At 35.0% G+C, this 27,244-nt stretch overlaps 1 protein-coding gene across 1 annotated transcript in view; it reads left to right on the top strand.

Moving 5' to 3' along the window:
- LOC128234618 (zinc transporter 9-like) overlaps window positions 1–27,244 on the top strand; it is a 308,991-nt gene that overhangs the window by 33,388 nt on the left and 248,359 nt on the right. Inside the window, exon 3 of the mRNA XM_052948969.1 lies at window positions 4,088–4,260. Within this exon, the coding sequence (XP_052804929.1) occupies window positions 4,088–4,260 (173 nt within the window). The remainder of the gene's footprint in view (window positions 1–4,087; window positions 4,261–27,244) is intronic.

Below are 27,244 nucleotides of genomic sequence, written 5' to 3' on the forward strand. Positions count from 1 at the left end.
TCTGTTTATAATGTATTGTTTTTTTTCTTCCTGAAAATTGTGAATTTGAAAGGCTCATTTGGGGAAAATCTGGGTCCGCTGCGGGTACTGGCTTCGACAAAGTATGGTAAAATTGCCCCGGCTATTACTTAAGCGATTAAAAATATGTATTCCGGTTATCGAATATTCGATTGAAAAAATTACCGAATATTCGAATATCAATTTTGCCATTCGTTTGCATCCCTAGTAATAATTCATGGTAGTCCTGGATATGCAGTGATTCCGATTATGTAAATAATCAAATTGTTCTGAAAAGAGTACAGCATTATTTCTTGAATGGAGTACAAAAACTTTACTATGGTGCCATTTAAAGCGAGAAATAATTAATTTTGATTTTAAAAATGGTGCTACAGACGACAGTCATCAACAAGGGAGGTAATTGTGTGAAGACAATAAAAAATAAGTTCCATAAGGGTACTTGTTTTATCTTTGCCCGTTGGCAAGAGAATTTCCAGCAAGGCCAAAGTTTTAGGTCTACTTTCCTGAGGTGTGAGAAAGTAGAATCTCAGGCAGATCATAACAAAAGTATTGTTTATTAATTATTTGTTATGTTATTTGATTACTTATCTGTGATTTTATTTGATTATCTGTGATCGCTTTTATTGTCAATCATTTACTTCAATGCATAGCTGCAATATGTCTCCTAGTTATTATGACATCATGACATAATAAGTTGTATAGTTCCTATGATTTGATGTTTCTTTAAACCTATTTGTATGCATGTACATGGCCTTTTGTGCACTTGCCTTTTTGTGTTAAACTAATCTAAGTTATTGAATAAATGAAGAACATTTCCATCATTGTTTTGTCTTTATTTCTGTAAAATAGCATATATCCATACAGTTGACAGAGTATTTTCAGTGATATAAACATTGCCCCTGGGAAGAGCAATACATTGCCATTGTATCATCACAATATCACATTATGGCTATCATTATCACAATATCTGTCATTATCATCACATAACATGAAGGATGGTAAAATAAAAGGTTCATTAAACATGTTTAAATAAGGTTCAAAATAAACATATATCCCCATGCGATCTGTTACAAGCATCTTAGAATTGTTGCGTCTGGCCCGCTCCCAGTCCACACCAAGGGTCCCCTTCTGTAATGCATTTCTGTTCATCGAAGTCCATCAGTTCATTACTTTATTGTTCTCTGACTCTTCGTATCACTTTAACGAACTCTCGTGTATAACAAAAATATCGGTATCGAAACTTAGCTGGATTGACGATCAATCGTAACTTACCTGGATTGATGATCAATCGAGCCAAAATGCTACTTGCGTTTGCATTTGTGGTGACGTGACTCTTTTGTTCATCCCCCGTGAAACAAACATGTAACTTACATTTATTTTTTTACTGTAAAAAAAGGAACAGTTCTCTCATATCATTTTAAACTGGTGGTAAATATTAAAACTTGGCTAGAAGAAACACTTCTAATTCATATCGCCTTGGACTGGTTTGGAATGTCAAAATGACAATAGAAAAAACAGTTCTTGCTTATATCGCTTTGAACTTGTATGAAATGTCAAAATAAGGCTCGAAAAAATAGTTCGAATTCATATCACCCTGGACTGGTTTGGATGGTCAAAATGAGGATAGAAAAAACAGTTCTTCACTCGCTTATATCGCTTTGAACTTGTATGAAATGTCAAAATAAGGCTAGAAGAAACAGTTCTAATTCATATCATCTTAAACTGGTATGAAATGTCAAAATAAGGCCAAAAGAAAGAGTTCTAATTTATATCGCCTCGAACTGGTGTGAAATGTCAAAATAAGGCCAGAAGAAAGAGTTCTAATTCATATTGCCTTGAACTGGTGTGACATGTCCAAATAAGGCCAGAAGAAAGAGTTCCAATTCATATAGACCTTGAACTGGTGTGAATATCAAAATAAGGCCAGAAGAAAGAGTTCTAATTCATATTGCCTTGAACTGGTGTGAAACCGTTCTACTTCATTCAACTGGTATGAAATGTTGAAATAAAGCCAGAAAAAGCAATTCTGACTCATATGGCCTGGAACTGGTTTAACCCTTTACTTCATAGATACGTTATTTTACTTATCTATCCATAGCTTCATAGATACGGATCTTAACGTTTTATCCATAGCTTCATAGATACGTAATCCTACGTATTCGTAATATAGGGGCATTTATTTTCATACCTGATGCTTGTTCATTCGCTATAAATTCATATTCATGAAGTATAAACATCGATATATACAATGCACTAAAAAAGACAATGTTACTATTTAAAGAATTTCGGAAAATTATGAATTACGGTCACTGGTATCAAAGATGCGTAAAACGTTGACAGGCAGGTTTGTGGGCATTCCTGTCTCCTTTTCCTCGTGGAAATTTACACAATACTGCAAGTTATTATTAACTACCAATAATACAACTTTATTTTATTGATCACGCGCCTGATGTCACAGGTCATGGTTCAGAATCGTGTCAAAATGTCGGCTATGTTGGATAAACAAAAAATCGCCTGGCTTGTATAAACAAAGGCCATAAATCATTATATGGGACATATGTGTCACTTTTGTTTCGCTAATCCGGTCATAAAAATGCGCATCTGCTTCTACAAATTCAAAGTAAGTACAAATGAGTTATAAAATAAAGACTATCCCTTTTGTTAAACTTTGACATGACCCAATTTAACATCAATAAGCTGTTGAAACACTGTTTTCGAATACACAAGAATGCAATGTAGAACTAATTTCTGTCCTTGTTTACTTTAGTTTAGAACAACATTGCTGAATAATGTCATTTATATTTCAGTGATTGTCTGACGAATCGGAACATTCTGGCTTCGATTAAAATGAGTTTGAGTACGATGTCAAGATGGTGAATTCGGACCGCGGTGTCACGCACACAAAGATACGAGAAATGAGGATTTTTAAAATCCAACTCAATTATGACAATACATGGACATGCAATAAACGATATAAATTTAGTAAACAACAACATGTAGGCCTCATTTAGTAGTTGAATAATAACATTATTTGTTCATTTTAGTGTGTTTAATTACCGAAAGTTGTACATACTGTGACTGTTGTTCAACTTTTTTTTTCTGTTTCATATATAATATACCATGTTTCTTTGTTGTGAATTATTTTTTAATTCTGTCCATCTTTGTTTCAATTCAGGTTGCATTAAATGATTTATAAAAATGTGTTGTTTATATAATATTTTGTGTTAAGTTTGATAAATAAAAGTCTAATAAAAATTAATTTTCATCAAATTTGACATATTTTTCTGTTTGTTTATGAATATCATGCGGAAATAATTTAGATAACAAAATAAAATTTATATGACTGGATTGGAAATTTAATTCTCTAAAAACTTTACATTGATGACTTATTGATTAAACCAAAAGAAATACTAAGAAAATAGGTTTGTAATACATAAGGGTCAAATTCCAATAATAACCAATAATCTCCTATGAAGTAGGGGTACTGATATGAACTGATAAGCCATACACTGGCAGCCTGATATGGCTTAGTTTTACATGAAGTAAAGGGTTAAAATGTCAAAATAAGGCTTGAAGAAAGTGTTCTTAATCATATCCCCTAGAACTCGGGTATGAATTGTAACAAACTGTTCTCTTTCATATACCCTTGAATTTGTATGAAATGTCGAAATAAGGCTAGAAGAAATTGAAGAAACTTGTTTCTACTGGTGTGATATGTTCAAATAAGGCTAGAATAATCTGTTCTTACTCATCTCCTTGAACTGGTATGAAATTTGGAGATGTAATGCTAGAAGGAACTGGTTTTCCTGGTAGATTGACACACTGGTCTGATATATCAAAATATGGCTTGAAGTTATTATCATAATTATGATATACAAATCCTGTAAACAAAAAAGGGGTTGGGGGTTGTGGGTGAGTCCATAATATGAAGGATAGAATATCAAAATAAAAGACAATTTGAAGGCTTTTGTTACATAGGATTGATAACATACTTCAAGTGACTACATAATGAAATTTATCAGTGCATTATTTTATATTCATGTATTTACTGTCAATATTTTTGTTCAAGGTTCATTGTGGCAAGCTCTACGAGATTTGAATGGTTGGAGTGTTGTACAGGCGACTGGGTCATGTGGTTGTTTCATCAATGCCAACTTGTGTAAACTCCAGCCCTCGAACTCAGTCGGGTTTAGCAGTGCAAGGCAGACATCCACACAGCCTCCATCAGATACTACGTCAGAGGTGATTGCTAACAATTAGTCTTGTTATGAACCAATGCATGAAATGCGTCTTGTGCAGGATTGTGCAAACCATGGTCTTGCCTTTTTTATCTGTTTTTGCTTACAAATTTGGGGTATTGTCTTAGCCATGGTAAGTTCATTGTCAGCATCATCATACATTACCTTTGACCTTGGCAATAATCAAAACCCCTAATTATTATAAGGTAATTTTCTAGTTTGAGGTTTAGTTGTGGAAGAGGTGTTGAGTATTTGAATAAGATGTTGGTGTAATTATGAAAACAAATAGCTAGTTAAGTATTCAAGAGTTTCAGATGATAAACACGTAGAGATACAGATGTGCTGCTTAACATAGACATCCTCAGCCCATCTGTCGCTGGTTGTTCCACCCCTTTTCTCAGTACACCCTCTAGATGGCACAGCAAGTAGTGGTGACCAGTCACTACCTCATCTATGTTGGCTTCCAAGTCAAGGTACTACGTGTGTAGCCAGAGCCAACTGGACCCTCACTGCAACTCTCAAGAGTGTGAACCACGTTTTTTCTGACTTGTCCCTCTTGGGTCTCTACATCGACTGGGATGATCCATGTCTTCCAACCCCTCTCACTACATGTGTTTACCAAGTCTTTGTTTTTCGCCTTCTTGAGCTTGTAAGCTTTCTCACTTCCCCCAGTACTGTAAGCTCCACCAATACAACCAGCCTTGGAGACCTGTACCAAATAACTTTGTCAAGCTGAAGATTTGTATGGGCCACTTCCTTGGGAAATTGGGAAATTCTTTTAGGATGGCCCTACACGTTTTTGTTGTTGGTATCTTCTCCTCTTATCTTACAAAGCTTATAAACTGGTGACCTGTCTGTATCAAGGGTCTCTCTTTCCATCTCTCTTTTTTTGGTGTTTTTCATTTCACTACTTATATATTAAGATCCTTGTCGTGGCACCATGTATCCCGCCCTTGCACCAAAGCTGTTGGGCAAGAAGATAATATATGCCACAGCAATCTTATGTTCTCACACAGTGAGCAGTTATGGTCCTCTGATAACTTTCACTGCTTCAAATTGGTTGGAGTGGGTAACATGTCATACATGATTTGGATAAGGAAATTTAGTTAAAGTGGCTCATCTCCACAGCTCCTACCATGTGGTCTTGGCACTTTCCACTTCGTCCAATTTCCCTGGGGTCCTAATTTTACCACCTTTGGTTACCTCCTCTTCTGTTCTCCAAACTTCTCCCTGAACCATGGTTCTCTTCTTGAAATTATCAGAGTTCTCCCAGCGCTGCTTTTGACTGATCCCCAAACCTTCTCTTCCCTTGTTTGTAGTGCCTAGAATGTCCTGATGTTTGAGACTGCTTTCAGCCTGTTCTACAGCCTGGCTCACAGACCATTTCCTTCCTGTTCTAACTGCCCCACATATTTTCCTTCGCTCAAGTATCTGAATGTTAGGAGCAGACTGTTTAAGCAACCTTGTACTCTTGATGAGGGAGCAGATGGGCATCTGTAATTTTGTGTACTTGCCATAGAGTCCAATATTGGTAAATGATGAAGGTGAAAATCCAAGTGCTTGCTAATTGGCTGCTTCAATTTTTTTACTGTGCTGGCCACAATTTCTCGAAGTCTCTTTTTACAGGATTAAGCTAAACCCACTATTTTTGTCTTTCAATATTTTCCGTTTTATACACTCCTTTAAATGTTTTAATACTTAAGGCCTTTTTTATTTGATTCTATGTTTTACGAACACCGCCACTCAAAAAAACTCATTTTTGAAATAAAAATAAAATTGTGAGTCCGGGTTTTTTTTATTTCCGCCGATGCAACTTTATCGCGGCAAATCATTAAAAGCAGAGGACATCGCAATAGCTGTAAAAATATTGGTGTAAACATCTCTGAAAAAGTTTAAGCCAATGAAAAACATTCATCGAATTTGCAGGCTGGTGCTATAAACCTGGTATCCAGTACCTGGTATCCCCCGGTATCCGGTATCACTTTCTGATACCGAATTATGTTGATATCAGGGTTAATATCAGATGATAAATCCAAGTATCCACAGTCCGTTATTAATTGCTTTTTGACAACCAATGCATACTTTAAATAACACGGTATCAACATAATCCGGTATCATAAACTGTGATAACGGCTTTTCTCGATATCGATACCTGGTACCGGGTTTTAGCTCACCTGGATAATCCTTTGCGGCAGGGCGACTTCCGGTTTATTTCCAGGCTATAACAAAGTATAATAACAGCTATGGACTAATTATTGTTCCAGGTTTGTTATTATTTATTTATTTTCCTTAGATTTGTCATTTAAATGAGTTTATATTACATTATTGTGATATGATTTGAATGTCATGAGCTATAAATCGCTTGACTGTTGACCTGGACAGTTTAGTTCTGGTGGGTGGTGTAGATGGTTCAGAAAAGACTGCGGTTACTATTCTTATTGGAGTATTATTAATAACAAAAAATATCATCTATTCTAGTTTTGAAAATTAACACAAATAATACATTAGGCTGTTTTACTATCTGATAGTGATACTCTATAATGAGGAATCTGTATGTACATTACCAGGTACAGTATAACTATGTAATAGTCTTATGAATGAACATATATAAATCATCATCAATATAAATTATGATATTTATGCTGCTCTGTGTGTTTTATTACTATGTTTTAATGTTCCATTCCTTTCTTTTGCAGATATGATTCAAATATGCTGATGTTATCTACTGAGACCATCACTTTCAATGAAGAACATCACTACAATCGGTTGGGCTGCTAAATTGGTTGCAACATGATGTAAGCTAGTGCCTGTTGAAACTCTATTGTTGGTTGGGCATCTATTGCTTACTGGACCGCTATATTGGATGGACCATACGTGTTGGTTGAACAACAGTTTGTTGGACCGGAAGTGTTGGTTGGACCACCAGTGTTGTTTGGACTGCTTGTTGGACAGAATGTGTGATGGACAACTAGTATTATTTGATGTTTGATAGACAGCTTTTGTTTTATCAGTCAGCTATAATCAGTTGATTTACAAGTTCCTGGATCGCTAGTTCCTGGCAGATAAATATTCTCTGTATAGAAGGAAACAAAAAAGCTCTTTTTCTAACTGTAACAATGACATGGTTGTTGAATTGGTATCAGACAATTTGCAGCCAAAACAACACAGTGAAGTGATAGCCGATTCCTTAAACTCTAAATGGCAAATAAATTTACTGAAAATAGTTGATTTTTTTATGTCACTTTTCTATTATAACATGCATTTACAAACTATAAAGAGTGATTAATGAAAATATGAAGTGAACTTGTCAGATACAGCAAAAACAAATGTGCACACACTTACATATTGACTTGACATTAAAATAGAAAATCATAGAGAATACATCATAGCTTTTGCTTTTCTGTGGGTTTTTTCCCGACCAAAAAATAAAATTCCAGAAATGTAATTTTATTTTTATTTCCTCCTCCTCTGACACTTCACAACTCTGGCCGTTCGTAAAACACATAATTAAAAAAAAAAGGCCTAAGATAGAAATTATCGTTACGATTATCACAATAAACCATTTTTCATTTATAAAAAATCACTATAAGTATGTATTTTGGCTAATTGAAATAAGCATCTTAAGCCTGTTAAGCTTAAGAAGTTTCAAGAAATTGGGGCCAGATGGGGATTTCATTGCCCATTAATGGCCAAATAAGTCTAGTCACAAATAAAGTGGAATATCTTTTTTACTTTCAGTGTATATAGATATGGAACAAAAGAATTACTAAAAAAATACTTTACAACATAAGACATCCAAAATCATGCTTGGAAGGGTAGGTTTACATGTATATATTAGCCGCATTGCACGATTTTAGGTCTCCTTTTATTGTTTAATTACTTATTTAAGGAAATAATACAGATGATTTCATGATGACATCTTTAAAATTGGGTAAGATGCATTGGTAAGATGCGCAATTTGAATACTTGATTTGACCACACACACATGACGTCATTGAAATTAACATATCAATTTTCAAACTTCTTTATAATGTTTAGATTGACTATTCGAAGAATAAGGAGAGCTTTACTACTCACCCAAGCGTCGGCGTCACCCCTTGGTTAAGGTTTTGCGTGCAAGCACACATAGGTTAATATCTCAGCAACTACTTGAGGTATTGCATTGAGACTTTATACAATGGTACTCAACCATCCAACCTACTTAATTAACCAAGTTAGATAACTCTAGTTTGCATTTAATGCAAATAATTGCCATTTATTATTCGTCTTAGAAATTCTGGTTAAGGTTTTGCGTGCAAGCACACATTGGTTAATATCTCAGCAACTACTTGAGGTATTGCATTGAGACTTTATACAATGATACTCAACCATCCAACCTACTAAATTAATCAAGTTAGATAACTCTAGTTTTCATTTAATGCAAAATAATTGCCCTTTATTATTTGACTTAGAAATTCTGGTTAAGGTTTTGCATGTAAGTCAATATCTCAGCAAATATATCATGTATTGCATTGAAACTTTAGATATATATTCCCAACTATATAACCTACTAAATTAATGAAGTAAGGTAACACTTTTTTGAATATAATGCAAATTACGGGCCTTTATTATTTGACTTAGAAATTCTGGTTAAAGTTTTGCATGTAAGCACACATATAGGTTAATATCTCAGCAACTACTGGATGTATTGCATTGAGACTTTATAAAATGGTACTCAACCATCCAATCTACTTAAATAACCAAGTAAGATAACTCTAGTTTGCATTAAATTAAAAAATGGCCCCTTTTTATTTTACATAGAAATTCTGGTTAAGGTTTTGCATGTAACCACTTTTAAGTAAATACCTCAGCGGATACATCATGCATTGCATTGAAACTTTACACACAGGCTCCCAACCATTTAACCTTCTTATTTAATCAAGTAAGATAACTCTCTTTTTTCATATTATATAAGTTTGCCCTTTTATTATGCGACTTAGAAATTCTGGTTAAGGTCTTGCATGTCAGCACACATAGGATAATATCTCAGCAACTACTTGATGTATTGCATTGAGACTTTATACAATGGTATTCAACCACCCAACCTAATTGAATAACCAAGTTAGATAACTGTTTTTTGCAAATAATGGCCCTTTTTTATTATCCCCCGCCTTGAAAAGGCGAGGGGATATAGTAATGGTAGGCACGATTCCGTGTGTGTGTGCGTGTGTCCGTCCGTCCGTCCGTCCCACATTCATTTCTTTGCATCTCCTCTTACGTTTTTCATGCGATTTCTACCAATCCTTCACAGATTGATGATCATAAAGTGAAGCAGCGCATATTGACAGGCTTTCCTGATTCGACCATTTTTGAAAGAGTTATTGCCCTTTGCTTATTTTACCTTTAAAATTTCTTTGCAACTCCTTTTACGTTTTTCAGGCGATTTCTACCAAACTTTCACAAATTGATGACTTTATAGTGACTCAGGGCATATTGTCGGGCTTTCGCGATTTGGCCATTTTTGAAAGAGTTATTGCCCTTTTTTACATTTAAAATTGGTTTCTTCACAACTCCTCTTATGTTTTTCATGCAATTCTACCAAACTTTCACAGATTGATGACTATATAGTGACGCAGCGCATATTGTCGGGCTTTCGCAATTTGACCATTTTTGAAAGAGTTATTGCCCTTTCTCTATTTTACATTTAAAATTGGTTTCTTCGCAACTCCTCTTACATTTATGACTATATAGTGACACAGCGCATATTGTCATGCTTTTACAATTTGACCTTTTTTGAAAGAGTTATTGCCCTTTCTTAATTTTACACATTTCTTATGTTCCTGAGAAATACCCTTACCATTGATTGGCTTTCGTTACAAAAAATGTCCCCATGAGGCGGAGGATATAGCTGACTGTGACCGCTCTTGTTACACTAAAAAATTCTGGTTAAAATGTTGCATGTAACCACAAATTTATGTTAATATCTCCGCACATCATGTATTGCATTGAAATCTAATCCAACAGTGATTCATGCATGTTTCGCCTAAACTTTTCAATCCTTACACTGAAAAGCGGCGGAATAGTCGAGCGCACTGTCTCTGTGACAGCTCTTGTTATCTTCACCCAGAATGTCTATAAATCACAAAAAAGAAAGTTTGATTATTCATTTTTGTATTTGTAATCAATCAGGTCATTTTAAACAGACACTATGAATGCAGTCAAAATATTAGTCGAAAAAATATTCCTGGTTGATATAGAAACATGAGTTAAGTAATGGTCATAAATTTGTCAAGAAAATCATGATGCTCAAATGACAATTCTTCATAGAAAGAAGTTAATTAGACGCCCTGCCAAAAATTGATGGCGCCCTAAAGTTATCCCCTTGTCCCCTGTCTGTCTTAATAACCTATCAGCAGTTCAAGATATCAAATTTATACTTTCTTTAGTTTCTCACAGTAACAATACCCTATTTCATGACAAGTTATGTTACTATGATGCTAAAACATCATCAGTTTTTTTTGTCCTTTGTATAATTAGAAATTATAACATTTTTATGGTTTTGTAAATAACCATTCAGTAATAATTTTCTCTGTTGTGACAAAACATGTAACTTATGGTTTTGTAAATAAGGGGAAAGGCACTTTTGAACTCCCCCTTAAGAAGCTTATGAACTGTTTGGGGGTCCTATCCCCATTTGTTATCCCCCGCCAAATCAAAGATTTCGGGAGGGGGATATTGTTTTGGCATTGTCCGTCCGTCATTCCGTCCATCTGTGCGTCTGACCAGTGGGTCACATGGGGTCAAAAACTAGGTCACTAGGTCAAATCTTAGAAAAATCTTTGGAACATACTAGAGGCATTAGACATGGTCAAATATTCATGAAACTTAATCAGAATGTTTTCCTTGATGAACTCTTGGTCGTAAATAAAACAAGGTCACATATGATCTAAAATTAGGTTACTAGGTCAAATCTTAGAAAATCTTGTCTGGAACCCTTTATCATGTTAATGTTTGGTCAAGTTATTTTCACAATTGGTCATGATGTACCCCTTGATGAAATATGGCCCATTTAAAAAAGTGGGTCACATGGGTCAAAAACTAGGTCAGTAGGTCAAATCTTAGAAAAATCTTTGGAACATACTAGAGGCATTATACATGGTCAGATATTCATAAAACTTAATCAGAATGTTTCCTTGATGAAATCTTGGACTTATTTAAAACTGGGTCACATATAATCGAAAAATTAGGTCACAAGGTCAAATCTTAGAATTTTTAGGCCAGATTGGAAATAATTGGTCGGATTATGTTCAACTTGGTCATGATGTACCCCTTGATGAAATATCGAGCACTTGTAAAAGTGGGGCACATTGGGTCAAAAATTAGGTCACTAGGTCAAATCTTAGAAAAATCTTTAAAACCCATTAGAGGCAATATGTATCGTCTAATATTCATGAAACTTGATCAGAATGTTTTCCTTGATGAACTCTTGGACTTGTTTTAAACTGAGTCACATGTGGTAAGAAATTAGGTCAATAGGTCAAATCTTTCAAAAATCTTGTCCGATACTATTTTATGGTGGTGATTGGTCGGATTATGTTTAAACATGGTCAAAACGTTCTCTTGGGTTAAATTTCGACTGCATTTCTAGTCATAAACTAGGTTTCTTGGTCAGTTCTAATTGTTACATTATATACAATTTTTTTTTTTATTTCAAACAGTTGCAATCAAACTCAAACTCATATATATATTTCATCAACAATTGATTTCCATTCCTTGACTTAGCCCAATCAGGCCGGGGATATCAATTTAACGAATTTGCTTGTTTTTATACCCCCGACAAACAAAGTTTGAAGGGGGTATATTGCAGTCACCCTGTGATCGGTGGGTCTGTCGGTTTGTCTGTCGGTCCGTTGCAATTGACCTTGTCCGGAGCATAACTTAAAAACTACTGGATGGAATTGGATTGAACTTCATACAATGATAGAGCATAATGAGAGGAAGAACAGTGTACAATAACCATAACTCTATTATTGCTTATTACCAAGTTATTGCCCTTTGTTACTTTTTTTTGTCCGGAGTATAACTTGAAAAGTACTGGATGAAATTCATTGAAACTTCATACAATGGTAAAGCACAATGAGAGGAAGTGCAGTGTTCAAGAACCATAACTCTACTTTAGCTTATTACTGAGTTATTGCCCTTTATTTGTTGTTTTTTGCTGTCAATTTTTTTTCCAGACATTAACTTGCAAACTACTAAATGGAATTTATTGAAACTTCATACAATGGTGAAGCACAATGAGAGGAGGTACAGTGCATAAGAACCATAACTCTTTTTCAGCTTATTACAGAGTTACTGCCCTTTGTTACTTTTTTCTTGTCCGGAGCGTTACTTGAAAACTATTGGATGGAATTTAATAAAACTTCATACAGTGATAGATCATAATGAGAGGGAGTGCAGTGTACAGGAACCGCAATTCTATTTCAGCTAATTACAGAGTTACTGCACTTTGTTACTTTTTCTTGTCTGGAGAATAACTTGAAAACTATTAGATGGAATTTAATAAAACTTTATACAGTGATAGATCATAATGAGAGGGAGTGCAGTGTACAGGAACCGCAATTCTATTTCAGCTAATTACAGAGTTACTGCCCTTTGTTACTTTTTCTTGTCCTGAGCATAACTTGAAAACTATTAGATAGAATTTAATAAAACTTCATACAGTGATAGATCATAATGAAAAGGAGTGCAGTCTATTTCAGCCAATTACAGAGTTAATGCCCTTTGTTACTTTTTCTTGTCCAGAGCATAACTTGAAAACTATTGGATGGAATTTAATAAAACTTCATACAGTGATAGATCATAATGAGAGGGAGTGCAGTTTACAGGGAACCGCAATTCAATTTAAGCTAATTACAGAGTTACTGCCCTTTGTTAGTTTTTCTTGTCCTGAGCATAACTTGAAAACTATTGGATGGAATTTAATAAAACTTCATACAGTGATAGATCATAATGAGAGGGAGTGCAGTGTACAGAAACTGCAATTTTATTTCAGCCAATAACAGAGTTACTGCCCTTTGTTACTTTTTCTTGTCCAGAGCATACTTTGAAAACTATTGGATGGAATTTAATAAAACTTCATACAGTGATAGATCATAATGAGAGGGAGTGCAGTGTACAGGAACCACAATTCTATTTCAGCCAATTACAGAGTTATTGTCCTTTGTTCATTTTTTCTTGTCCGGAGCATAACTTGAAAACTACCAGATAGAATGTAATAAAACTTTATACAATGGTACAGCACAATGAGTAGGAGTTCAGTGAACATGAATCATTACACTATTTTAGCAAATTACAATTGCCTTTTTCTGTGTGTTTTTTTGTCAAACAGTAACTTGAAAACTACTAAATGGAATTTCATAAAACCTCATACAATGATAAATCATAATGAGACGCGGCGTTCTGGAGTATTAATCACCTTCAGTGATAGCTCTAGTTATAGTTGCGGAATAACCTCCTTCAGAAGCAATTTAAAATTTACAAGCAAAAAAGGTTAAAGTTTTAATTCATTGAAAATGGATAAAGAATTTCCCAGTTCCAAGATTCCAAACTTGCATTAGCCTTATAGCCCATTTGTCAAAGAGAACTTTATTTTAACTTTTAAGTTTTATACATTCCATTGGCAAAGCCTCTTTCTTCAAGGGCGTTTTAAATCCCTTTGACTTCAAGGTGGCAAAGAGATCTCATCAAACATAATTATGCATCAGAAATTGAAGAGAAATACATGTACAATATAATAATGCAACAGTACTTATATTATACATTTTGATGAGAATCAGCATATAATTTACGCCATGAACTCTTCATTTGTTTGCTGTGCAAACTTTAATGAAATATTTATCAATATGTTGCATATTGTAAAACATAATTGAAGTATATTTAACAAAATCTAATAATTTAAATAGTATTAAGGAATAATTGTACCTGTAATAATAATAAGCATTTAGTCATAAGCATTTATAATTTTATACATATATGACTATCAAAAATTATGGCTAAAAAAACAACAGTCAAATAAACACTACCAATGAAAGGGAATCAAACCAATAGCTGCCCAACTAACAGTAGCTGTTCAACCATCACTTGCTGTCAAATCAGGCAAAAAAATAGAGGTCCATCCATTCAGCGCAGTCCAACCAACACTTTTGGTTAAACCAACACTTACAATCTATTAATAGTTGTTCAACCAACACATGTGGTCCTGTTTATATATAAAGTCGTCTAATAAACAATACCTGTCTAACCAACAGTTGCAGTTCAAACAACACAATTAAGCTGTCCATCACGCTTGCTGTCCATCTAGCAGTCCAATCTATACTGGTGGTCAAACCAACACTTAAACCAAAAAAAGTCCAACTTTTAATAATTGTTCAACCATCACTTTTGGTCCAACCAAAATAGCGGTCCAATAAACAATCAAATAGCCAATAGATAATAAGCCCCTAGTTTATTGAAGCATGATGGTAAATGACAATTTAATATTTTATTGACAATAAAGTTAATGTTGCTGTTTAAGCAGGCAAACCAGGATGGAGAATGTAACCAATGCCAGCATAACTCCATCCTATGGTGTTACAATATGAGTGAGGCTTGCCAAGGATTTATTAACCAAAGAAATAAAATAGAAATTGGTTGCTCATCCAGGGTGAATTTAGAATATACACTAAACCGTTACCTGTGGGTAATTAGATGTTGGCATTAACACCGACTATACTAATTATGAATTTGAAAATGATCCTTTTCAGGGCCACTGTTAAAATTTTAAATAGTATTTTAAAATGATATATACATTATTTACATAAAAAATGGATTCTCAGCCTAGAGGAACGATAAAAAGAGAATATGCAACGGCTTGTGAATTATTGAAACAGCATAGAAACAAACTCCACGAAGCCACCTTCCCTGTAAATGTGTGGGGTTTAATAATAGAAAATGAAAATATAAAAAAGGGTGAATGATGTGCAATTCCCAACCAAGAAAATGAAATATATACTATTAAATCAAACTTTACTCATTAACTAGAGTTTGCCTATGTTTGCCTTGTTATTCACAAAACAACTTCGAAAATACAACAGATTAAATAAAAATATTTTCTTAATTAAAATGATCAAAATTAAAATAATTGATTTCAAACAATTGAAGATGAAACACCTAAAAAAGTTATTAAATCCATGATATTTTCTCATATTTACACCAAACCAGCAAAAAATATAACTCAATTCATTTCAATGAAATGCCATTTTCAAAAATAAATACCATACATGCCATATTTTCTGGAGACCATTCAGGGGGATTTGTTCAAAAGTCTGAAAATTCAGGGGGATTTTGGTAGTATTCAGGGGGATTTTTTAGCAGATCTAATTCAGCAAAATTTCAAAGTATTTTAAGACGCAAGTACGAAAAAAAAAAAAAATTGCCATAATTTTGAAAGGCTCCTGAGGGGATTATGTCCAGAATTTAAGGGGATTTTGGTCACATACCATTTTTCATTTCAATTCCCAAATAGTCAGATTTGTTTGCTTCTGATAAAAAGCAAATGCATAGTTTATTGTTTAAGTTCATAAACATATGTATAAAAACATCACCACCATAATAAATAAATAAAAGTCATTTCATCCGAATTGTCTACTTTCAGTTTCTCTTCTGGAAGTTCTGTTATTTTCCGATATTTGCGATGAAGGTCAATGTCATGTATGTAAACATATTAGTGAGGCATAACAAAGAACAGCATTGTCTATTGGTTATTTTAATCCTTTTCTTTAATGAATAATTTACTGTCACATTTTAATTATCAATCCTTTTGATGACAATGACACATGTTATGAAGAACGCTTTAATTTGTTACATCCTCTCTGATTGGATAAAAATTATAGTTTTAACCAATGAAAATCGTCCTTTTATCTGACCAGTCTAATTGACATTTCTTATGCAAATTCTGTCAGTCAAAACAATACATGAAATGTGCCCTGCTGATTTATTAAGTGTCACCCAATAGGTGTTGTTAAAACACACCATCAGTTGATAATCCAATTAAGCTTCAAGACAGGAAGGGCATTATAACTGTAAACAGGCATATATAATTAAACCCTGTGATAAATTTGCGTAATTTTAAACACTTTAATTCCGGGGGATTTTCATCCCCCTCCGGGAGACCGGGGGATGGGTCGAAATTCCAGGGGATTTTATCCCCCTCCGGGAGATATGGCATGTATGAAATACACAAACATCCGTCTATACGTACACTATAAAAAGTATATTATACCTCACATAAATGTGTTGCTTCTTTGTATATATAAACTCGTTTGATCCGTATATCACTGTATTTTGATGAAAATCCAGTTTAATGACATCAGCAGTCCATATTATTTTTTTTGGCCGGTCCGGACTTGCCAAAAATGTAATATGGACCGCTGACGTCATGCAATTGGTAAGTGCTGCTTGCTATTTTTACAACAGCTAAAACTTGTCGCAAGTAAACATGATTAGCTTTGTTCAATAAAACACATTTAAATCGCTTTAAAAATATTGAATGGTAATGAAAAATGTCATGTATAATATAAGAAATATAACACACCACTTCGGGCCATATGGCATTAAAAGGACCGGCCAGTCAGCCCCCGAAGGTGAATGTACATATACACTTTCGATGGCTGACTGGCTGGTCCATATAATGTCATATGACACTGAGTGATGTGTAATATTTCTTAAATATAAAAAAAGTTAACATTAAGTCTTGAAAAATCTTTAATTTCAAAACCTTTTTTTTCCTTCAATGTCTATATGGTCAGCAACTCTCTTCTATTTTTATATCGTCAGCTAACTCGTCAGCACTTTAGTACATGCTTGTCAAATTACGTGTGTTTGTTATTCCAAGTGGGCTATCATGTGTTGTTTTAAGCGGGGAATCTGTGCGATCATTGAGATCATTGTGTCACGTGATGGAATGATGCGCTTTGAGTGGATAGTAATTCTTTGTTTAGGTTTCGATGTTCATTCATTTTTGGGCGCAGGGATGCTACTTTAATATTATCTTTATTTAAGTTCAACAAATTAAATGATTAAAGTAGATATTGCGTTATGATTGCTTCTTGCCTTGTCAAATCTAGCTCGGTTATTGGAAACATAGCTTGCAATTTATATAGTCTGCACTTTCAGACTTCCCGAAAGTTGAAAAAAAGTGGCAGACATTCGGTCTGACAAGACATAAAATTCTGTCAGACCGAAAGAAAATCTGTCAGACCGAAACAAAAGGAACAAAAACGAAGTAATAACATTTCTTTATTCATCAATAGCACCTTATTTCTAAATAAAGGCTTTATAGTATGTCTCTTATGAAAATCATCAGTCTGTCAAAATTCAAAAGTTCATCTAGATATTCGAAACATTCCTCATCAATATTGGGGTTAAAGTACTGTTGTCACGAACAATGTTAAATCTCCATTTCAAGAGCCTGATGTAAGGACTTTCAAACACATGATTTACAGAATCCTGAATTATCTCAGTATCAGACACAGGTAAAAATTCTGAGGCGTGGTCTTTTATATCCTGCTGGAATCCCTGCTCAGAAACACTAGAGACTTCAGTGTTGGACAGGTTGACAACCTCCTGTGATGCCAATGGTTCTTGTGTAGTTTTCGATTTTATGCGCAGGCACATCTAGACTCTGCCTAAAAGTACAAAATTATCATAGACAGTGGATGTAAAAATAAACTATTATCAACATTTTTTTCACAAATAAAATGCCTTTCAGAAAGTTTCTGGCTTTCACAACATGCCAAATATCATATTACAATGGTGAATTTAGAATTCACTTTGATAGATTATTATGGATTTGTTTTTTTGTACAGAGTAAATTATTTTTTAAATTTATGAAGATAGAGCTAATTTTTAAAGATAGAAGTAACAATTGCCTCCCAACAATGTGTCCATAGCTTTCTGTGGATGGAATGTTATATTTCTAGAGGGCTGAGTTTCACCATCATCATCGCAGGTTATTACTTGCTTTTCTTTGTCATTTCCTATTTCTTTGCAATATCACAAAATAATTCTTTCATGATATTTCGTTTTATATTCATTTTCCTTTCAGAGCATTCATCGATTGATAATATTCTCTTTATTTACCTAGCATTCGTAAAATGTTAGAGAAGCCATGTTGGATGCGCAAATGACTGACAGTATGTAACATGCACGACGATTGGTTATTCTACGGGCACTGTGCCGAAAGCGACCAATAAAAACATGTGTTACATTATTCTTAGGCCCTCATGCTAAAGCCCGGTTACCGGGATTTTATGCTAAAACCCGATCACCGGGAATCAAAAATAGCCGGACAGTCGGACCGATTTCTGTTCAGAAATCGTCAGACCGGATCAAAATTTGCCGGTCATGTCCGTCGGTCCGACGGCTTTCGGGAAGTCTGCACTTTCTCAAACTATATTTTTGGTGGTAAATAGGCAGACGACACATGTTACTATAAATAGGCATTTTATGTTGTGAGTGTTGAGTTTGTGGCTACACTGAACCCTGTTCAAAAACTGTCCAACCAACAGTAATGTGTTTGAACCCTCAGGTTACCTTTACTTGGCACATATTAAAATAGTTCATGCTAGTAATCTGCTTACAACACTTTCTGTCCTCAGATGTTTAACAGGCAGCGTTTTTTAGCTTACCTAAACACAAAAAAGTGAACTATATATTTGTTGCCTATTACTCATTCATACCTACATGCTCTGGATTGAAAATGACTACAAGAGCCATGCCAGTAGAGCATAGGCCCACATATACCTCTTGTTTTAGCTCACCTTAACCATAGGCTGAGGGTGAGCTATTAGGATCTATGATTGTCTTTTGTCCATCGTCTGTCCACACTTAGTTTGTTAAAACTATAGGGCCCAAATATTGTAAAAATTTGTCGGAAAGGTTGTTTTGATAATTTTTAAAGTCAAGTTCTAATATGGGTCATCTGGTTTTTTTTTGTTATTTATTGTTTTAAAATCATTGAAGTTTCCAACTTCAAACTTCATGAGCTTTTTCAGAGTAAATTGTGAGTTTTCTTGACGAGTTATACAAAATCCAACCAAAATATTGTAAGAGTTATTGCCCTTTGTATCTTTTTAAACAAATACATATTTGTCATGTGTTTAAAAAACTGGACTTATAATAGTTCCACCTATGGTGTATGGAAGGACAGACAGGCACCATCCAGTATATAGTCTGATCAATTACTTTTTAACCCTTTGTCCAATCATAACCAAATTTGGTCTTAATGTGTATGAACGTGTTTGATAATAAGCAAAATTGCTGTAGTTACCTGAGAGTTATTGCGCTCTAATCATAGAAATGACCTATAATTGCTCTTGTCCTATCAATAACTTTTTAAGCATTTGTCCTATCATCACACATTTGGTGAGAATGTGAACGGGCATAATACATCAGAGAAGCCAAATCCCTGTTATTGCCCTTTAATTATCAACAAGTCTATAGCACAAAGTCTTACTGAGGTGAGCGATATAGGGCCATTTTGGCCCTCTTGTTCATAATTTCGGTCCAAAATGACTAAGTCAGTCATTCTTGGGTCATTCACACATTCAAAATTACCCCCAATAAAAATGTCACAGTTACCATCAGACCAATGCGACCAGCTGCTTTTTCCGCTACACTGTACCCTTAATATCTGTTATTTAGCAGACCCATGCAATCGGTCCAGTCACATGTAGTGGTAGGTCGCAGAAGACACAATTAAACCAATTATGTGTTAGTTATGTGGTTGCAGCTATCCTGATTAAGTGTTAAAATCGGTCCATATTTTCACATAGCAATATGCTATGTCATCGTCGATCATTACATGATATTTCCATTTGTTGATTACCAAACTGTTAAATTTAATATAAATTGTAATAAAGTAGCATTGCTGGTAAAAAACGGTTTAAACAATAAATGCAATTGTCATTGTAAATCCGCGAAAGCATTAAAATTCCGAATTAATTCCTAGTCCCATAGGATATCAACAGCGACCCGCTTGATTAACTTCAGAGTCTGAAAAATGAGTGGGCTGCTAACGTCATTTTTATCCCTCGCCTTTTCATATAGTAATGGTAGGCGCGATTCCGAGGGTGTGTGTGTGTGTGCGTGCGTGCGTGTGTGCGTCCGTCTGTTCCACATTCATTTCTTTGCATCTCCTCTTACATTTCTCATGCGATTTCTTCCAAACTTTCACAGATTGATGATCATCAAAGGAAGCAGCGCATATTGTCGGGCTTCCGGATTTGACCATTTTTGAAAGAGTTATTGCTCTTTCTTTATTTTACATTTAAAATTGGTTTCTTCGCAACTCCTCTTACGTTTTTCATGCGATTTCTACCAAACTTTCACAGATTGATCATAAAGTGAAGCAGCGCATATTGCCTGGCTTTCCCGATTTGACCATTTTTGAAAGAGTTATTGCCCTTTGCTTATTTTACATTTAAAATTGGTTTCTTTACAACTCCTCTTACGTTTTTAATGCGATTTATACCAAACTTACACAGATTGATGACTATATAGTGATGCAGCACATATTGCCAGGCTTTTGCTATTTGTCCATTTTTGAAAGAGTAATTGCCCTTTTTGTTTTACATTTAAAATTGGTTTCTTCGCAACTGATCTTACGTTTTTCATGCGATTTCTATTAAACTTTCACAGATTGATGACTATATAGTGACGCAGCGCATATTTGCTGGGCTTTTGCGATTCAACCATTTTTGAAAGAGTTATTGGCCTTTCTTATTTTTACGCATTTCTTATGTTCCTGAGAAACTACCCTTACCATTGATTGGCTTTTGTTACAAAAAATGTCCCCATGAGGGGGGGGATATAGCTGTCTGTGACCGCTCTTGTTATACACAGTAATGAAAAATTCGTTGTCGATATCAAACTTTTAGCTTGAAGCCCCGATTATAAATCTAGATTATTATTCAAGATAATCATTTGAATTTTGACCCACTGTAGAAGTATTAAGCAACTTAATCGTAAGACTAATCCACTTATGGTTGTCTGACCACTTCCCGCCGGCTGCAGTTAAGTACAATCAGAGATGCCGCAGAACTTGATGAGAATCTTATTTGAATTAAGCTTGGATCAATAACTATCTAATTCAGCTATGAATGCTCTAGAACACTCTTACGAACTGCCAATTCGCAAAAATATATTGACAGAAAACACATTGCGAAAATGTGTGACAATTCTATGTAATCAGACTTGGAACAGGTCATTTTTTTAGGTGGGGGGGTGGGGGTGGGGATTTTTTTGGGGGGGGTTGTTGCCGGCTCCAGACCGATTTGGGTTTCAAACTTTTAGAAGCCCTGATAATAACTCAATAAAAATGCCAAATCTCATAAAATATATAATTTTAAACAAACCTGGTGTGGTATATAATGCGATTTTAGCGCTGTTATTACTAAGGCTTCATTATAACTGGAAAGAAACCAGAAATCAACATGCCACAAAGGATTATGGTCTATTGCAAAGTTGGGATCAACCGAAAACTCTGAGGAATTCCCCAAAGTATAAACATTTTAAGGGTGGTAACACAAAATATTAATGTTCGATCGGTCTGAAGAGGTTTCCACCCTTACTTCATATGCGAATAAGATTAAGACACAACCGATCAGGAGCAAATTACACAATTTAACAACCACCTTCAGATGCAAATGAGCGAGAAAGACAGCCAAACATATATGATTTAAAAAATTGTATGTTTAAATGGAATAGCCTTAAGAGTAATAAGAAGAGTAGTAATAAGCTTTTTATGATAAGGCCCCCCAAAAAAATACCTGTGTTTCCGGTAACATGGCAAAAAAAAATAGGGTCAGTCGGGGTTTTTTTTTTTTTTTTTTTTTTTACAGTATCGATTTCATGCAAAATTCTGTTGCATCAAATCAATTATATAATATCTAAGCTTTCCATAATTTACAAAAAGTCAGAAAAAAAGAACAGCATTGTTTAATGTCTGATATCATTTCACTATTGTATTTTCCCGCCAATTTTGCCCATGAAATTTGGTGTTTTTTGTATACAATATTCCTTTATAAGACGCATTCGGTTTTTAGAACAAATCAAGCACTTCAATTTCTACAAATCTATGATAATGTTCTAGTGAAACAGTCATTTATCAACTAAATTTGTTAATTTGCTTGAAGAAAATCCCCGATTTTCTTGTCAACTGTTAGCTCTCTTATGTGGAGGAAGGTTAATAATAGAACAAGTAAACGCAGATATGGATTTATTTTACGTATCTTATTTTATTATTTATAATTTATCATTATTCTCGTAACAATCAAAGTTTCATTCATATTCGTAGTGAATTCAAACACTTCAGTCATTGTTTTAAGATTCCCAGACGACGATTATTTTTTGTTTGGATTTCAGTTGATGAGACTTAAATTAGGCGAAATAAATAACCATTGATAACCATTGATAACTGTGAATAAATTAATGTAATGATTAATGAAATGTGAACCTCGCAATTAAGCTTGCATGAATTCGCAGAGCCTAATCGTATGAAGCCTGCATGAATACCGAAAGCTTATTGTAAAAAAAAGTAAGTTCTATTTTAGACATGGATAAATAACACCGCGAACTATATCCTAAATATTTTCATTATAAAGACAGCAAAATGTGTCTCATGTGATCAACCATGCGTTTGGACCATAAACACGTGTTTGCCAATTTGAAGATATTGGACAAGGATCGCCGAACTCCGCCATTTTGTTTCCCGGTTGACAAAGCGTCTCGGTAATACATAATCAGGAATGAAAGTTTATTCTCCGGGAACAGAGACAGACAAACAACAAAAATAACGACGATATATTTATTTTTTTATTTTTTACTTTTATGCCTAAAAAAGATTAGGGTTGGCGAGGAAAAAATAGGGTCGGTCGATTTACCGGAAACACAGGTATTTTAGTTTTTGGCCTAAGTTATAAAATCCATGCTTTAATATTGTCACATTTATGTCCCTTTAAATACTTCTGAACTTTCACTGTTCTCAGACATTTTTATTGAATGTCATTTTAATTTAGCATAGTTAAATGTTGTTATAGATAAATGTGCAAGGAAATGTCCTTTTCATGATGCATAGGTAGTGACATCACAATATCCTGACTCATTCTTGCGAATAAAATATTGCGTGGCATGACATAATTATGGTTCAAAACCCATGCTTATATTTTCCTATAAATTCAATAACCAATAAATGTTGTTGTCTCGCCTCTCGCGCGATACCAGTCCTTCTGCGCCCCTTCCTGACAACTCTTGCACGCTCACCGATGCTTGATAAAACTATTATAACAAGGCAGTCTAAAGGACGGCAATATCCCCCGCTGTTGTTTTTAGCTCAACTATTCGAAGAATAAGGAGAGCTATCCTAGTCACCCGAGCGTCGGCGTCGGCATCGGCGTAACCACTTATGTTAAAGTTTTTGTAAGAGTTTGTGTACCACCTGAAATATTTTCAAAGTCCATTGACATATGGCTTTGAAACTTTGCACTCTTGTTAACCATGATGCCCCCAACCTGTACACAGGAGGAGGCAAGTCTATCAAGCATTTTGACAAAATTATGCCTCTTTATCTACTTAGAATTTAGGTTAAAGTTTGCGTACCACCTCAAATATTTTCAAAGTCCTTTGACTTATGGCTTTGAAACGTTGCACACTTGTTCACCATCATTCCCCCAACCTATACACAGGAGGAGGTAACTCTATCAAGCATTTTGACAAAATTATGCCCCTTTTTCGACTTAGAATTTACGTAAAAGTTTGGGTACCACCTCAAATATTTTCAAAGTCCATTGACATCTGGCTTTGAAACTTTGCACGCTTGTTCACCATCATGCTCCCAACCTGTACACAGGAGAAGGTAACTCTATCAAGCATTTGACAAAATGATGCCCCTTTTTATGCCCCCACAAAGTGGCGGCATATAGGGTTGCCCTTGTCCGTCCGTACGTACGTACGTACGTATGTACGTCCCGAAGATTGTTTCCGATCTAATTCTTGAAAACCGTTTGTCCAATCCTCACCAAACTTTAAACACATGTTTGTGACCATAATATCTTGATCAAGTTCGATAGTCATGGAAATCGCTTTAGTCATTTAGGAGTTACGGCCCTTTTTTGCCAAAAATTCCCGAAGATTGTTTCCGATCTAATTCTTGAAAACCGTTTGTCCAATCCTCACCAAACTTTAAACACATGTTTGTGACCATAATATCTTGATCAAGTTCGATAGTCATGGAAATCGCTTTAGTCATTTAGGAGTTACGGCCCTTTTTTGCCAAAAATACTTCAAAAATATATGTTTCCAATCTAATTCTTGAAAAGTATGTGTCCAATCCTCACCAAACTTTACATACATGATTGTGACCATAATATCTTGATCAAGTTCGATAGCCATGGAAATCGCTTTTGTCATTTAGGAGTTACGGCCCTTTATTTGCAAAAAAAGACTTGAAAAATACGTCCCGAAGATTGTTTCCGATCTAATTCTTGAAAACTGTTTGTCCAATCCTCACCAAACTTTTAACACATGTTTGTGACCATAATATCTTGATCAAGTTCGATAGCCATGGAAATCGCCTTAATCATTTAGGAGTTAGGGCCCTCAGATTATCCTGAATAATCATTATGGCTTATTTTCTGTGACAAAAAATCGAAGTGGGGGCATCCGTGTCCTATGGACACATTTCTAGTTCGACTTAGAATTTACATTAAAATTTGCATTCCACCTCAAATATTTTCCAATTCAATTTATGTAAATTTCTCAATACATCATGTATTGCATTGAAATCTAATCTAACAGTGATCCATGCATGTTTCCCCAAAACTTTTCAATCCATACACCGAAAAGCGGCGGAATAGTCGAGCGCGCTGTCTCTGTGACAGCTCTTGTTTAGTATATTTTGCTTTTCTCGCAACCTGACTGGTATGTTGAATCTGACCAAAATTGTACATAACCACTGGTCAAGAGTGGAAATATAGGAAATACAAGTTGTTTGATCGGTAAAAGTTTTTCATATTGTGTGTAGTGTAGGTAAGATCAATGTCAAGGTTATTTTGGCTAAAAATAGGAAGGAAAATGAGTCCTTGATTTATAACATCGATGATAAAGCAAGCCTTAAGTATTTTCGAAAGTGTGATACATATATATTGTGGTGACGTCATAACATTGTTTTACTGTTTTTGAAGAGAAAACACATGTTATAAACATATTATCTCATTTGTGTCCATTGTGTGTATACATTTGCTTATATAACCAATACATTACTTATTCTATGTTAAACTCAAACAAATTGTAGTAAAATTTATTTTGTTATATTTGTAATCCCCCTCCCCTGAAAAAGACCATATTCAGTCTGTTCTGCAATAAAAAAAATCAGCTCTTCAAAAACTAGGGCAGACGACTTACTATCAACTCCTAGATCAACACCAAAAATGTGCATCGACAATAGCTGATTGAGTGAAATATTTGCGATAAATCCTGTAAAAATGAATTTACTCGTACTATAAATAAAATGACAAAGAGAAACTTGGAAACTTGAAGTATTAAAATAACATATTTGAAATGCTGTGAAACAGGTTTATATTCAGGGATTGATAGAGTCCGCAAAAAAGCAGTTGAATGCGGGAGTTAAGGTAAAGGCAATGATCCACGTTTGCATGTGGTAGTGAGCGAAACATGTTTACATGCGCTAAAGTGGTTGTCTGTCTTGTAAACCTCTAAAAGGGTTCTAAAGATCACATGTTCACCACATGGAGACAATGTTCAGAGCCCACTTTTCATGAGTGTTTGCTCAAGGTCAGAGTTCAAGGTCCTATGTGGAGCCATAGGTTTCGTGTCAGTGCTCCTATAATTATTTCATAAACGCTAGAAGGTTTTTCATGAAACTCTGATCATGTATTCACTACATGGAGATGATGTGCAGAACCCACATAACAGGCGTGCTTAGAGTCAAGACCATAGTTTAAGGTCAAAGGATTGAGCCATAAATTTCCTGTGTGCTCCATATGTCCAAAACCCCTCTTGTGACTTCAATGAAACCCCAATGTTAACAAGATCAAGACAATGTGTGAACAGGCTCAATGTAAGACTTCAAAGTCAGAGGTTCTAGCCATAAATGTAATATCTGCTCCTTATGTCCTAAACCTCTCCAAGGATTTTTATGAAACTTGGGTAAAATGTTAACAGCTGTAACGTGCGATGTCATACAAAGCCAACAGATCCGTTTAGAGAAAAGCATGCTCGACCCTGAAGGGGTCCACTTGTCTTTATAAACAATTAATGCTCAATCCACAAGGAGCCTGGGCTTTGCTAATTTGCATATTACCAACCAAATAGACATGGTTTTTACGAACTATCAACGTACTTCCGTCTGTTATGGAATGTTTTACTATGAACGCACATCTGCCGCCTACAGTGGACTGTTACATTATTATGAACGCACATCCTCCGCCTACAACGGACCATTACAGTTGTACTATGAACGCACATCTGCCGCCTACAGCGGACTGTTACATTATTATGAAAGCACATCCGCCGCCTACAACGGACCATTACAGTTGTACTATGAACGCACATCCGCCGCCTACAGTGGACCGTTACACAACATTTAAGACTTGCGGAACCCACACTCAAAGTGTGCTGGCTCAAGGTCATAGTCATAAATCTAGGTCAAAGAATCAAGCCATAGGTCTCCACATATCCTAAACATTTTCAAGGATGTTTATAAAGCTTGTGTGAAAAAATCACCTTATTGACACATTTACACTCTATATATCACACCATGTCAAATGTCATCAATCAGAATGGTTTCCAAAAACGACTGTCTGGTACTTTTTAGCTTGGGTAGACTGTAGGGTCACCTAAGACAAAGAAATAACCTCTTTTTTTTCGGTTTTGTGATAGCAATTTTGTAA

This window comes from Mya arenaria, chromosome 5, assembly GCF_026914265.1.
Source record: "Mya arenaria isolate MELC-2E11 chromosome 5, ASM2691426v1".
Taxonomy (NCBI): Eukaryota; Metazoa; Mollusca; class Bivalvia; order Myida; family Myidae; genus Mya; species Mya arenaria.